Source organism: Microcaecilia unicolor, chromosome 1, assembly GCF_901765095.1.
Source record: "Microcaecilia unicolor chromosome 1, aMicUni1.1, whole genome shotgun sequence".
NCBI classification, from domain to species: Eukaryota; Metazoa; Chordata; class Amphibia; order Gymnophiona; family Siphonopidae; genus Microcaecilia; species Microcaecilia unicolor.
Window position 1 is genome coordinate 442,376,625 of NC_044031.1, and position 15,886 is coordinate 442,392,510.

General features: G+C 42.9%; 1 protein-coding gene across 1 annotated transcript in view; it reads right to left on the reverse strand.

Annotated features, from left to right (window-relative positions):
* TMX3 (thioredoxin related transmembrane protein 3) overlaps positions 1–15,886 on the reverse strand; it is a 214,564-nt gene that overhangs the window by 171,131 nt on the left and 27,547 nt on the right. The window contains exon 4 of the mRNA XM_030212643.1: positions 14,740–14,863. Coding sequence (XP_030068503.1) covers positions 14,740–14,863 — 124 coding nt within the window. The remainder of the gene's footprint in view (positions 1–14,739; positions 14,864–15,886) is intronic.

A 15,886-nucleotide genomic window follows, 5' to 3' on the forward strand; every position in this document is an offset into this window, starting at 1 on the left:
TCCATCCGTCTACCTTCCCCTCTGACCCTAGGTGCCCTTCCGACACATAGATCGAGGCAGGCTGGTGGTCTAATGGCTTCTTCGAGGTAGGAAAGATCCTCATTCTTTCCTGCCCTTTACCGCGGTGAAGAGCCTCTCCTCTCTACTTACCTGAATATATGTAAACTGCTTTGAATGTAGTTGCAAAAACCTCAGAAAGGCGGTATATCAAGTCCCATTTCCCATTTTTTAAAATGGCTGCCGAGACTTCAAGCGGCGGCCTTGCAAGACTAACGTGAAGTCTCGGCAACCATTTTAAAAGAACAGAGAGGAGAGGATCAGCGCCACGGCAGCAGGCAGAAAGAGTGGGGATCTCTCCTGTCCCATAGAAGCCACTAGACCACCAGGCTGCCTCAAGGTATGTGCTGGGAGGGCAGACACTTCCGCAGGGATCCCACAGGATCTAGGTTCATCCCCATGGGATCCCTGCAGACATGGAGGAGATACCCGTGGGAATCCCACTATCTCCACTCCTGTGCAGCTCACTATTTTCTACCTCTAGAAAAAATTTCAGTTTAAAACTATTGGAAAAGGGTTGTACACTATGGAAAACTAGTTAATAATGCTTGCTTGCTTCTCTCTCTCTCTCTCTTTTGTCCTCAAGTCTGAACTAGGCTGTGCTGTACCTGTTAGAGGCTGTACCTGTTAGAAGCTGTTAATGCTGCGGTACAAAATTCAAGTTTTAAAGCAAGGGGGAAAAAGGTATGGAGACTTTAATTTTTTTTTAACTCTATCAGTAACCTTTAAACCCAAATCTTTAAGTTCTCAAAGCACAGAGCAAAAAATGCTAACTTACCAAGAAATGTCCTCTTCTACCAGAGCTAAATCATCTAGAATCTCTGAAGCAACCTCTGTTAGATGACTTTATAGCCGAGGACCTAGAATGATTTTCTGTTAATCCAGGCACTTTAAACTCGAGAGGTCAAGATGGCGTCCGTGAAAGGGAGCGTAGTCTGAAGGTTCCTGGAACTCAAGCCGCCTCACTCAGCGTTTTGCTTTCTTTCACCTTCAAAATGGTGAAAAGAAAGGGGAAAATGGGAGTTAAAGCTGCTTCTAACCCCGCGAGTACCTTAGCGCTCCGTCAGCCAACGTTAGAAGATTTCGGACTCCAGACTCGTGGAACTCAGGTCGCTTCCCAGGTTGGATCCCCAGTTCATCCAGGAGATCTTGGCGCGGAGGCGGTGTCACTGAGCCCGCCCAACCAGACTGCCCCTCCGAGACCGGGGGGGAGTTGTGGACCCGACTGGAGAGCTTCCTTCAGGATTGTTGGAGGCTGACAGCGGACCAATCGGATTCTCGACGCCGGAGGACATGACATCACAACGGAGGGAGAGAGAGGTTAACTCTTTCTCTTCCCTCACCCTGGCATCTCCCCCAGCGGTTCTCGGAGTGAGTGTGAAACCGGCAGTCGTAACAGTAGAGACCCTCTGGGAGGTTATTCAAACTACGAACACGTCCCTGCTTCAACTTTCTTCTTTGTTCAAAACGGAAGTACAGGACTTGAAACTACATCAACAGACGTTGGAAACGATGATGCAAGCACAGGAAGACAAAAGTGAGTAATTTACTTGAGATTAAAAAATTACAATTAGCTGTCGGTAATATAGCTATAGAAAGAGACATTGCACAAAGGAAATTTGAATACCTGGACAATCAACTTAGGCGTAATAACCTAAGATTTCTAAATTTCCCAAAGACGCCCTTGATACCTCCAGTAGAAATGTTGAAGAAATATTTTTCTGACATATTAAAAATTCCTACTGAAGCTATACCACCAATAATAAAAGCATACTATATTACCGGAGCAAAAACCTCCTCAGTGGAGACACCAGAACTAAACTTGACCCAATTGCTTGAAACTTCTATAGAATCTATCACTGAGCGTACAACTCTTCTTGTGTCTTTCGCCTTTGAATCTGATCGTAACAACATACAGAGACTGTACTTCAGATCAATTGCAGCTCAATTTTACGGTGCAAAAATTCAAGTTTTTCTGGACATTAATAAAGCAACTCAAAAAAGAAGAAAAGAATTTTTGTGGTTGCGGCCCAGAATTCTCTCTCTTGGGGGCACTTTTAGACTTAAATTTGCATGTCGATGTCTTATCTCTTTAAATAGGAATCAGTATGTATTTTTTGACCCGGATAAATTGAGGCAATTAGTTATGGCTAAAGAAAGCGGTGGTGTTGGTGCTTCGAGTACACCAGTGGTGAGCTGAAACCGCTGGCAGAGACCTTAGATTCTTCCCTCTCAATTAATGGTTTAAGAGATTAAGCTCTGTATTTACTTTATAATTATTGCCTTGTATCTTGACTACAACTAGTGGACTAAGTATTAAAATATTTTTTTTTCTCCTTAAATATTTGAAGAAAAATGTAAATTTTCTTTTGTAAATTTTTTTTTCCTATTTTGCCAGCATTTATGTTGAATGAATGTATTATATTTGAAATTATAAATAAAGAATAAAAAAAAAAAAAACTTGAGAGACACTTGACAAGCTTCTCCAATTCATTTCCAAAAAAGAGACCCTCCATACAGGGTAACTTGCTGAGATACATTTTAGAAGTAACATCAGCAGACTAATTTCTAAGCCACAAACTATAACAAGCTGACACCAAACGTGCCCTGTTCTTAGCCAAAGCTCTGACCAAATCACATAAGTTACTCCGCGAAACAGCAACCACCATTGAAAACTGTACATACCTCTGCCAGTTGCACAGCACACCTAATACATGTATGAGCAACATAACTTCCAATCTGCTGCCTGTAATACCAAGGCCTAAATCTCAAAAGCTTGCTTTAAACAAAGACTCCCTGGGGTTTCCTTAACACCCTACCCCTCCTACTAGGATAGGGTTTTTTTTTAGTCATTGCCAAAACCACAGCATCACTCTTAGGTAATTTAAAAATGTCCTTATCGACAAAACTGGTTATAACTCAAACAGGGACCTCTTCATATAAAATACTAGATCCGTTACTTACTATTCTGCAGCTCTGTTAATAGGAAAAATACTTAGATTTCCTAATACCGTTCAGAAGAGGATAATCTAAAGCCATGCTCTTGTCTAAGTGGTCCACTGAAATCTTAAGCATTTTGCTAACACCTGAGAAATTAAAGAATACACAAGGATTTTTCTTCCTGCCACAGTGAGATGAAGCCCATTGTTACAATATAGTATTTTGCTTTTCCATGTATTGCCCCATCCTCCTATGTACCTAAAACCTTCTTGGTGACACCAGGCTTTGAGCCAGCTATTGAAATTTTCAGTACTTCACAATCTTTTCTCTCCCTTTCCAAAGGTAAGTAGTACTTCAGAAAAAGCTATTGTTTGTACCAAAGGTTTTAATCCCTCCCCCAGCTCCTGAAAAGTTCTCTGCGCTTCAAGTGGGGTATTACTGGACAGGCCATTTGTTCCCAGATGGATAACAACATCAGTGTTTGACTCCTTAGTTTCTTCTCTGATTATAGTCATTATTTGCTTGGTACTCCTGGTAGCATTTCACTTTGCATGGCCCCTTGAACTGTGTTTCAGAGTTAATGACTCTGATAATGGAATCCCCGAGCAGCAACAGTTTCCTGGTATGAGTTTCAATATTAGAACTTTGGGGGTGTCTTTCCCCTTTGGGCACCTTCATTGCTTTTTGTTCCACTTCAGTTCCATTTTCATGGGCATCACAGTGCTGTAATGGAACAAAAGAATTCTGTAAGGGCAACACTTGCGAGGGCGGATGCTTCTGTGCCACATGTTGTTGTCTGCCTGAGCCTACTGTGAACCATCTATTCTTAGGTGGTTTTATCCTTTGAGGAAGTGGTGAGAAGTTGGTAGCATTCTGTGCAGTGACAGAAGCTGCTTGAATTGCATCCAGTTCCTGTTTTAGCTTGCTGAGCTCCTGTTTTAAACTAGCAAGCTGAAGACAGGACAAGCCTTAAGAATCCAGATGGAGACTATGGGACTCATTTTCAAGGCACTTAGCCTTACAAAGTTCCATAGATTACAATGTAACTTTGTAAGTCTAAGTGCTTTGAAAATACGCCTCTTTGTGTCATCAGCAAATTTAATTACCTCACTAGTTACTCCCATCTCTAGATCATTTATAAATATGTAAAAATGCAGCAGTCACAGCACAGACCCCTGGGGAACTCGACTAGCTACCCTTCTCCATTGAGAATACTGACCATTTAACCCTACTCTCTGTTTTCTTTTAACCAGTTTTTAATCCACAATAAAATATTACCCCCCTATCCCATGACTCTCCCAATTTCCTCTGGAGTCTTTCATAAGGACTTTGTCAAATGTCTTTTGAAAATCCAAATACACAATAATCGACAGGCTCACCTTTATCCACAGTTTTGTTCACCCCCTCAAAGAAATGTAATAGATTGGTGAGGCAAGATTTCCCTTCACTAAATCCATGCTGGCTTTGTCTCATTAATCCATGCTTTTGAATATGCTCTGTAATTTTGTTCTTTATAAGTCTGTACCATTTTGCCCAGCACCGACGTCAGGCTCACAGGTCTATAATTTCCCTGATCACCTATGGAACCATTTTTAAAAATTGCGTTACATTGGCCACCCTCCAAACTTCCAGTGCCATGTTTGATTTTAAAGATAAATTACATACTACTAACAATAGCTCTGCAAGTTAATTTTTCAATTCTATCATTACTCTGGAATGAATACCATCCAGTGCAGATTTGCTACTCTTTAATTTGTCAAATTGCCCCATTAAATCCTCCAGGTTTAGAGAGATTTAATTCAGTTTCTCTGACTTATCAGCTTTGAATACCATTTATGGCACCGGTAGCTCTCCCAAATCTTCCTTGGTGAAGACCGAAGCAAAAAATTCATTTGATCTCTCCACTATGGCTTTGTCTTCCTTGAGTGCCCCTTTTACCCTTTGTCATCTAGCGGCCCAACTGATTGTTTTGCCAGCTTCTTGCTTTTAATAAACCTAAAAAAATCTTTCACTATGTGTTTTTGCCTCCAACGCAATCTTTTTTTTCAAAGTCCCTTTTTGCCTTCCTTATCAGCGCTTTGCATTTGACTTGACGTTCCTTATGCTGTTTCTTATTATTTTCAGTTGGTTCCTTCTTCCATTTTCTGAAGGATTTTCTTTTAGCTCTAATAGCTTCTTTCATCTCACTTTTAAACCATGCTGGCTGTTTGGTCAAGTCACCTAAGGTGATTACTTCCAGGTTTCTGTATCAGAATTTCTAGCCCTTTTCTTTTTTTAACTAATGGAAGTCAATTATATTTTTGTATACAAGAATAATTATACACCACAACTACTTTTTTCACTTAAGCAGTTCCCAAATTCTTAACCATTCCGGCAGCATTTTCTTAAGGTAAACCACATTCTCAGTAAGCCTATTTTTTACTTCCCAAGTGCTGCATTTACTTCTACCCTTCTATCCTTGTACAGTTCCCTTTCACTCCCCCCTCCATCCTTTTCTCCATTTCCCCTCCCCACCATTCACTCATCTCCAAAATGATCATTTCCGTTTACCTTGCCACCACCTTCAGCCAATCATATCCAGCCGCTGGCAGGAGAGCAGCATTTAATGTCCAGTAAGGCATGGATGACTGGAGGTGTCAACTTCTGCATGAAGTGCCCTCCTCCTCCTTCTGCTGCTAGACCCACAAAAAGGAATCCAAGGGTGAGAGGTGCACTGCACATCCAACCAGCTACTGCTTCCTCCCTGTCTGTGATTTTGTAGGACAAGGAAAGTTCATGGGGAAAATTCATATTCAGTGACCATGATCATGGCACTGCAGAGAACTGGGATAACTGAAGTAGGCTCCATACCCTCGGCTTGATCAAAGTATCATTATTCACCAACCCCCTCCCCCCAAAATAATTTTGGAGAGTTGAAACGTATCAAAACGGTAGCCAATATTGGGTAAAATCCATATTAGGCATTAATGGGATAATTCTATAAAATGGGCGCTAACATTTACACACCAATTATACACATAAATGATTAGATCAATTGCATATCCCAATATGAATATCAAATTTCCACCTAAGTGTTAATCTGTAAATATGCATGAATCTTACATAGTGCATATTTTACAGATAAGCATAGATATTGGTGGAGACTGGAGTGGGGAAGACTCACACTTACATGCATAACTTATAGAACATCAGAAGTTACATGTATTTTTATCTTGTTGGGCAGACTGGATGGACCATACAGGTTTTTATATGCCATCATTTACTATGTTACTATGTATGTGTCTGGCATTTGAGCACAAGCACTTATAATAGCTGTATGACTGGTGTTCATGCTCACCCCTGAATTATAGGACAGTATCTAAAGTGGGAACCTATTTTCCTTTATAGAATAGATGCTATAGAGGGGCATAATCGAACGTCGCCGGCGATCTATGTTGGCGGCAGCGCTACAGCTGGCCGGAACCGTATTATCGAAAAAGATGGCCGGCCATCTATTTTTTCGATAATACGGTTTAGCCCGGCCAAATCCCATGGAGTTCGCAGGGGTTTGAGATGGCCGGGTTTGTTTTTCAGCGATAATGGAAAGTTATGTCGGCCATCTCAAACCCCGGCCAAATTCAAGGCATTTGGCCGTGGGAGGAGCCAGCATTTTTAGTGCACTGGCCCCCCTGACATGCCAGGACACCAACCAGCCACCCTAGGGGTCACTGCGGTGGACTTCAGAAAAGCTCCCACGTGCATAGCTCCCTTACTTTGGGAGCTGAGCCCCTCAAACCGCCCCCCCCAAACCCACTACCCACAAATGTACTGCACCCACTAAAATTGCTCCAGGGACCTGCATACAGCCTCTAGGACTTATTGCTGCTGTATAACTTTGGCACACCAGTTCACACCTGAAGACTAATCTCTCTGAAAAAGTCCTTTCTTGAAATAAACACGTTTACTCACAGTTAACTGCAGATCAGAGGTTGTGCCCCACTGGCAAAGAGTCCCCTGGTACTAAGATTAGCAGTAGGTCAGAGCTGGCACAATGGTGTACAATGCCCTCTTTCAGCACCATTCAAGGTAAGAACTACGTTCTCTAACGTGGGTAACACAGGAAAGGGAACTAAAACTGGCTTACAAAAATGGCCACTACCTCATGGACTACAACAGGAAACAAAACAGGGCACACTCTGACCCAGTTTGCAGGGGGGAAAAGCACCATGGGAGTAGAGCCCAGTACCTTACACCCACCACAATGCATTGCTAATGTGACTCTGCAGGGCACCAACAGAAAAGGTGTCACACTCACCCGAGAGCCACATCACAACCAGAGAAAGGCTGTCGGAGGATACAACACATTCTGCTGTCATGGAGGTGGGTACGGCATTTGAAGCTGGCATACAGGCTGGCAAACAAGGTTTTTAGTTTTATTTTTTTTGTATGGAAGGGGGTTGGTGACCACTGGGGGAGTATGGGGAGGTCATCCCCCATTCCCTCCAGTGGTCATCTGGTCAGTTGGGGCACCTTTTTGAGGCGTAGTCGTGAAAATAAAAGGACCAAGTAAACCCGACGAAATACTGCTTAACACCGCCCACCATGTGGTAGAATCACCTCCTGTCTGCTTCCAAAACAGCCAGGAGTGAACCAATCCCTATAGAATCTAATCTAACAAAAACATTCACTTCCAGGTCTGGGACATTAAAAATAAATACAAAATTAAAACATACGACAAAATTCTTCAGTATGAGGATGGGGGAGAGAGGAAATAATATCTTTTTTTTTTTGTGGGCATGGCTCCTTTTCCCAGCCCATGGCTGACACTGTTCTTCACTATCCCAATGGCCACTCCTCCTTTCCAGCCCTGGTCTGGGGCCTCCTATTCTCCTCTCCTTGTATTTGAATGTAATTTTCCTTAAGCATCCAAAGAAAAGTATGAGCTCCTTACCCCAATCGCCACCCTTTCTTCCACTGCAGCATTTCCTGCCCCACGGCTCTGATGCTCCTCCTGGGCAGCCACTCCTCTTTCCAGTCCCAGTTCCTTATTCAGGCCCAGGCCACTATTGCTGTGTCGCGTCTAAACTGACACTGGTCCCCTATCAGTTCTGCCTCTTCTGCCTGGCAGTAGGAACTTACCATTCAACTTCTTGGGCAACCTGCTACCAGAGTTTGTCCAGCCTAGGGGACAGCCTAGAATGCAGTTCTGCTGCTACTTTTCAGATCTGTCAAGTATTATATCCACAGAGTTCTAAAGTCATACCAGCTTCATACTAGCTACACACATACAGACCAGAAGCTGTCAAATTTCTGTCACTTATAAATTTATAATCACTGCACACAATTTTGTAACCACTTGTGTATCACCAACAATGTTTAAAGGTACTTAGTTTTAATGATCTTTTGGGGTCCTGACATGAACCATGTTTTGTGATTAAGCTGTTTCCAGGAGCCTTTATATCTGTGCACTCTGACTGTTTTTGTAACCCTTACTCAACAAACTCACACTCTAAACTCAAAGTCCTGGATTTCAAGCGAGCTGACTTTAACAAAATGGGAGAATACCTGAGGAAGGAGCTGATGGGCTGGGAGGACATACGAGAAGTGGAAGGACAGTGGTCCAGGCTAAAAAAAGTAATAAACAGGGCCACAGACCTTTATGTAAGGAGAGTAAATAAAAGCAAGAGAAAAAGGAAACCGATATGGTTCTCAAAGCAAGTGGCTGAGAAAATAAAGATTAAAGAGTTAGCGTTCCAGAAATATAGAAAATCTCAAGAGGAGGAACATGGGGAGGAATACCGGATGAAACTGAAAGAAGCCAAGAGAGAGGTACGTCTGGCGAAGGCGCAAGCGGAAGAACAAATGGCTAGAAATGTAAGGAGGGGAGACAAAAACTTCTTCAGGTATATTAGTGACAGGAGAAAGACTATGAAGGGAATTGTGAGACTAAAAGATACAACAAAACGCTATGTAGAAAATGATGAAGAAAAAGCCAATTTGCTAAATAGATACTTTTGTTCTGTTTTCACTGAAGAAAACCCTGGGGAAGGACTGAGAGGGACTGGCAAAAGTACACCTGAGAATGAGGTGGATAGAGCGCCGTTCACAGAAGAGAGTGTGTATCAACAACTAGGAAAGCTAAAGGTGGACAAAGCCATGGGGCCGGACGGGATTCACCCCAGAATACTGAGGGAGCTCAGAGAGGCTCTGGCGGGTCCTCTTAAAGACTTGTTTAATAAATCCTTGGAGACGGGAGAGGTTCCGAGGGATTGGAGAACGGCGGAGGTGGTCCCTCTTCACAAAAGTGGGGATAGGGAAGAAGCTGGAAACTACAAGCCGGTAAGCCTCACTTCGGTTATTGGAAAAGTAATGGAAGCAATGCTGAAGGAAAGGACAGTGAATTTCCTGGAAGCCAATAAGTTGCAAGATCCGAGACAACATGGTTTAACCAAAGGGAAATCGTGCCAAACGAATCTCATTGAATTCTTTGACTGGGTGACAGGAGAATTAAATCAAGGAACTGCTATGGACGTCATCTACTTAGATTTCAGCAAGGCTTTTGACACGGTTCCCCACAGGAGGCTCTTAAATAAACTAGACGGCCTGAAGATAGGACCCGAAGTGGTGAACTGGATTAGGAACTGGTTGACGGACAGACGCCAGAGGGTGGTGGTGAATGGAGTTCGCTCGGAGGAGGGAAAGGTGAGTAGTGGAGTGCCTCAGGGATCGGTGCTGGGGCCGATTCTGTTCAATATATTTGTGAGTGACATTGCCGAAGGGTTACAAAGTAAAGTTTGCCTTTTTGCGGATGACACCAAGATTTCCAACATAGTGGACACCCCGGAGGGAGTGGAAAACATGAAAAAAGATCTGAAGAAGCTAGAAGAATGGTCTAACGTTTGGCAATTAAAATTCAATGCGAAGAAATGCAAAGTGATGCACTTAGGGAGTAGAAATCCAAGGGAGACGTATGTGTTAGGCGGGGAGAGTCTGATAGGCACGGACGGGGAGAGGGATCTTGGGGTGATAGTATCTGAGGACCTGAAGGCGACGAAACAGTGCGACAAGGCGGTGGCCGTAGCTAGAAGATTGCTAGGCTGTATAGAGAGAGGAGTGACCAGCAGAAGAAAGGAGGTTTTAATGCCCCTGTATAAGACGTTGGTGAGGCCCCACCTGGAGTATTGTGTTCAGTTTTAGAGGCCGTATCTTGCGAAGGATGTTAAAAAAAATGGAAGCGGTGCAAAGAAAAGCTACGAGGATGGTATGGGATTTACGTTCCAAGACGTATGAAGAGAGGCTTGCTGACCTGAACATGTACACCCTGGAGGAAAGGAGGAACAGGGGTGATATGATACAGACGTTCAAATATTTGAAAGGTATTAATCCGCAAACAAATCTTTTCCGGAGATGGGAAGGCGGTAGAACGAGAGAACATGAAATGAGATTGAAGGGGGGCAGACTCAGGAAAGATGTCAGGAAGTATTTTTTCACGGAGAGGGTGGTAGACGCTTGGAATGCCCTCCCGCGGGAGGTGGTGGAGATGAAAACGGTAACGGAGTTCAAACATGCGTGGGATATGCATAGAGGAATCCTGTGCAGAAGGAATGGATCCTCAGAAGCTTAGCTGAAATTGGGTGGCGGAGCAGGTGGGGGGAAGAGGGGGTGGTGGTTGGGAGGCGAGGATAGGGGAGGGCAGACTTATACGGTCTATACCAGAGCCGGTGATGGGAGGCGGGACTGGTGGTTGGGAGGCGGGAAATACTACTGGGCAGACTTATATGGCCTGTGCCCTGAAAAGGACAGGTACAAATTCAAGGTAAGGTATACACACATGAGTTTGTCTTGGGCAGACTGGATGGACCATGCAGGTCTTTTTCTGCCGTCATCTACTATGTTACTATTCCTTTTTAGATGCCAATGCAACAGAGGTATGGGGCTGTTCTAGACCTTACCTTCTAGGCAGCCTGCAAAGGAAGGGAGGAATAAACCTTGGGCCAGAGAGAAATCACTCTATTCTCAAATCCAGGCCCTCCTGTTGGTCTTTCCCCTGGTCCACCTTACTTATCTCCACCAGTTCCACCCCCCCCCCCCCCCCCCCCCAGTTTCACATTGTAAGTTACAGGATGCAAACGTAGATACATGTGGACAGTGACTTATATGGAAAACTCATAGTTAAAATATACATGATAAGTTTTTCCCATTTTTTTTTCTCCCTATGTCTGAGGTTCAGAGGGCTTTTAAAATGCAGAAAACAGCACTGGCTGAAACCTGTAATCTGGAGAGGAATGAGCCCCATACTAATTCTCTATTTGCAAAAATGTACAAATATATTCACAACATGGATTCAGGAAAACCAGAGGAAGAGTCTGTGCAAGGGAAAATACTAGCGGAGAAAACTATTTCTGCTGTACTGTAAAGGTGACTCTCCTAGGCCTATGCCATGTATATACAAAAGTGATGCTTTTATCAAATTTATTTATGACATTTATATCCCACATTATCCCAAACAAATTTGAGTTTAATGTGGCTTACAAAAAACAGTATAGGATACATAACAATGAATAAATGCATAAGAAAGTAATTTGTTGTAAGAATCCAATTTTACAATACAGTATCATAAACATACTGGGATAGCTATGTATGTTTAACATTTAGAAAATCTATTATGAATAAGAAACTGTACATGAAGCAAAGAGAAAGTTAATGGTAAATAAAGCAATAACCAATTCAGGTAATAATTAATTTTTTGAGATATGGTTGCTCTTTGTGAGGGTTTGTTTGATCAGAAATGGATTTGAGGATTTTGCAGAATCTAATATATTCCTGTATATTTCTGATTTTGGGTAGTAAGGAGTTCCAATATTTGGTTCCTAGGTAAGTGAAGTCTGCAGAGTGGACAGTTTTGTAGATCACTTTTTTGCAATTTGGGAGGTGTAGCGTGAGATAATTTCTTGCCTGATATTTAGTGTTTCTTTGAGGTAAGTTTATTAATGGTACCATATAGTCTGGAGCTGTGCCATTTAGCATTTGAAAGATAAAGATACATAATTTCAAATGTCAGTTCCACTCAGAATGGGATGGAAGAACTCTGCTTTAAGTATTTAAACTACTGACCTGAACCTAAACAGCTCTAAAAAGAGCTTATAAAATGAAGAAAGGCAGGTTCAGAGATCCTACTGAATATGTCTATATAAACCTCAGAACTATCAGAAGGCAAGCTCTGGAAGGCTACTTAAGGACGGTCAATCAAGTACTTAATAAAACTTGGGAGGATGCTTCCTCACCATGTAATCTAATATAATAAAACGCACCGTGAACGTTCTGAAGACAACGTTCTGTGAAGCCGGAAGCTTGAAGCAGGAAGTCTGAAGCCCTGAAGCCTGAAGCCTTGAAGCCTTGAAGCCATCTGACGTCACTCCCAGGCTGAGGCTGAAGGGTTCGTGGATTCGTGGTGTGAAGCCTTCAAGCCAGCCAGCCGTCTCTGCCCCGCCCTCGCGACAAAACAAACAAATCCGGAAGCGAAACGTCAGGGAAGGAGGCGGCGCTCCCGACGTCTAGCCTTCCCTTCGCTGTGTTCCGCCTTAAAAGAAGGAGGAACACAGCGAAGGGAAAGCTAGACGTCGGGAGCGCCGCCTCCTTCCCTGACGCTTCGTTGCCGGAACCACGGAGGTAAATTGAAAAAGAAGAAAAAAAAAAAAAAAAACGATGCATGGATGCGAGGCGGGGGGGGGGGGGGGGGGGGGGGAGAAGAGGGCGGGCCAGGCTGGGACATGGGAGAGAGAGTAGCATGGATGCGACGGGGGGGGGGGGGGGGCATGGAAGGGCGAGAGGGGATTTGCTGGAAAAGGATGAATGGAGGCGGCAGGGGACAGAGGAGCATGGATGGGTATGGATTGGGAGGGCAGGGCACAGGGAGAGAGGGGAATTACTGGAAAAGGATGAATGGAGGCGGCAGGGGACAGAGGAGCATGGATGGGTATGGATTGGGAGGGCAGGGCACAGGGAGAGAGGGGAATTACTGGAAATGGATGAAGGGAGGGGGCAGGGGACAGAGGAGCATGGATGGGCATGGATTGGGAGGGCAGGACTCAGGGAGAGAGGGAAATTGCTGGATAGGGAAAAATGGAGGGGCCAGGTGACAGAGGAGCATGGATGGGCATGGATTGGAAGGGCAGGACTCAGGGAGAGGGGAATTGCTGGATAGGGATGAATGGAGGGGACAGATGGGCATGGATGGATATGGATTGCAGAGCAGGCCTCAAGCAGAGAGGGGAAATGCTGGATAGGGAAAAATGGAGGGGCCAGGTGACAGAGGAGCATGGATGGGCATGGATTGGGAGAGCAGGGCTCAGGGACAGAGGGGAATTGCTGGAAAAGGATGAATGGAGGGGGCAGGGGACAGATGGCCACTTTCACTCTGACTCTCAAACACTCACTCTCACATACACTCTCCCAAACATACACACTCAGAGGAAAACCTTGCTAGCGCCCGTTTCATTTGTGTCAGAAACGGGCCTTTTTTACTAGTGTTTTATAAACAAATTTTTAAAAAATTAAACAAATAGAGAAACAATTCTTCAAAATGCCTCACCCAACTGAAACTAAGCCTTGCTTACAGTACCCCCCTGAAAAAAGCATTCTGAACAGACACACTAACATAGATCAAATATAAAATAACCAAAGCACTTACAATTAATAAGCAGATTAGTCAACTGAGTATTTTAATCCAATTTATTAGTGGAAAGTAATTTATAGAATGTGTATCCACTTCTCAATCCACTAGCTATATCAATTTAAGAAACCTAGGTGTCAACCTCTCCCACAAGAGAACATGGTGCAAACAAGAGCTGAAACCTCTAAAGACAGTAAATGCAAAACAATGTACAAAACCACAAAGCAAATGTCAGGCTGCCTAGTAATATACACACTATATGTAGCTGTGTCTGCCAATATAGAATAGCACCACAGTTTACTGGACTAACCACAGCCACAGGATCCAACTTTGTGGGTGTTGGTGGGTGCTGAGCAAGTCCCTTCACTACATCCATGGAGGGGTAATCTGTATTGTATTTGGAAACCCCCAATCATTTTGAAATGTTGGTGCCTATGACCACAGTTGATAACATCTTTGAAATATTTAAACCACAAGAGCCAAAAATGTTCAACTGCTTCAGAGGATCCTCGCCCTCTACTTAAAAGCGCAATCCTTTTGATAAGAAAAACAAACTTTAGTAACATGCAAATTTTTATCTGGATTATATTAAGAAAACAATGCTTATCTAGAAAAATATACAACAGCCTAAAATGTTGACACCCCATTTTTAGAATACAAAGTTAAAAGTCAGGAGATATGCTCTAATTTCTAGAAACTATAAAAGGCAGCATAAGCAAGAGAGCCCAAAAAGAAAATGCACAGCCTGTATAGATTTGATCAAAAGGTTTTACACTCCAAGTAATCTTCCTTCAAAACATTTAGATTAGCAACACCTGGGGTTGAGGAAGAAAGTAAAAAAAATCTGGCAAGGTGTTCCTGGGCCTCCTGTTTTAGGCACAAGTTGTTTACGGTTGGAATTATTAAGTCAGAAATGAATACGAATTGAGGAGTAGTAGTAGTATGGGTATAGATCAGGTGGAGATGATATGAGGTGATTTAGGGTCTCTGATAGGACACTGCATGATCAGTAATAGGACTGTAGATTTATTAACTGCAGTATGCTTTTTATTTGTTAAGTCAAGTAAATAAAACAAAGTAAACAAACTTACTAGAATGAACAGTGGCATCCATCTTTCCAACTTTTATTAGGGATCCGCTGTTTTTCATCTCTATGCCAACCTCTTGCCATACTGGTTCCAGTTTTTTGCAATGACCACACCAGGGTGCGTAAAACTGGAAGAAATTAAAAAACACACACATTATAATTTAAAACAGACAAAAATCATGCAACATAAATTTTCTACAATAGCAAAAATAGTTCTAAGACCTCTATCTATATACTTATAGCCCACCTAAAACCTAGGTGTTAATTTTATTATGAATGTTTATAAACGTAACATACAGAGTATTGCATAATAAACTACAACTAAATCCCGCTGCACAAAATCATCCCACCCAAAGCATTAAATTAATGCCACTGTACATACTCATCCAATCAAAAAGACATGCATAAAAGTATGTGTTTTCACAATTATTTTAAACTGTTGCATCCTATCACTAAGGCACAAAGGTCCAGGCAGCTTATTCCACAACACTGGACCCACCACCAAAATAGCAGTGGCCCGAGTCTCAGCATACTGAGTTTGTGCCATCTTATCAATAGACAGCTGCATATCAGTCTCAGATTGCAAACAACAGTGAGGCTGATACAGAGACAATGCCCGAGACAAATACCAAGGAGTTTTGGCATATACTTCTTGATAAACAAGAATAATGATTGTATAACGAATGTAAAATTCCATTGGCAACCAGTGTAGCTGCTTCAAAACCAGCCCAATATGATCAACCTAGACACATCAACAATCTAACCACTGCACTCTGAACAACTTCCAATGCTTTACAATGTGAGACTTGTATCTCCTCATGATAAGCAACAAGAATTCTTGTCACTGTTTGCAGTGGCAAAGCCAGTGCACAGCACTTCTGTGCTGGGGATGCAGAAAAGATGGCCCATTTATTTATTTATTTACTGCATTTGTATCCCACATTATCCCACCTATTTGCAGGCTCAATGTGACGTCTCTTTCTTGACTGTAGTCAGGACTAGCTCAAGAGGCTGTGGTGCCTGGAGCTAGCCAACTTTTGTCTTTGTACCCCCCACCCAAAAAAAAAAAATCTTTGGACCAATCTTACAGTAACTTAGGTCTTCTTCCATAAAAACAAGCATTTTCATTTCACTCATTTCAGTATTTATAT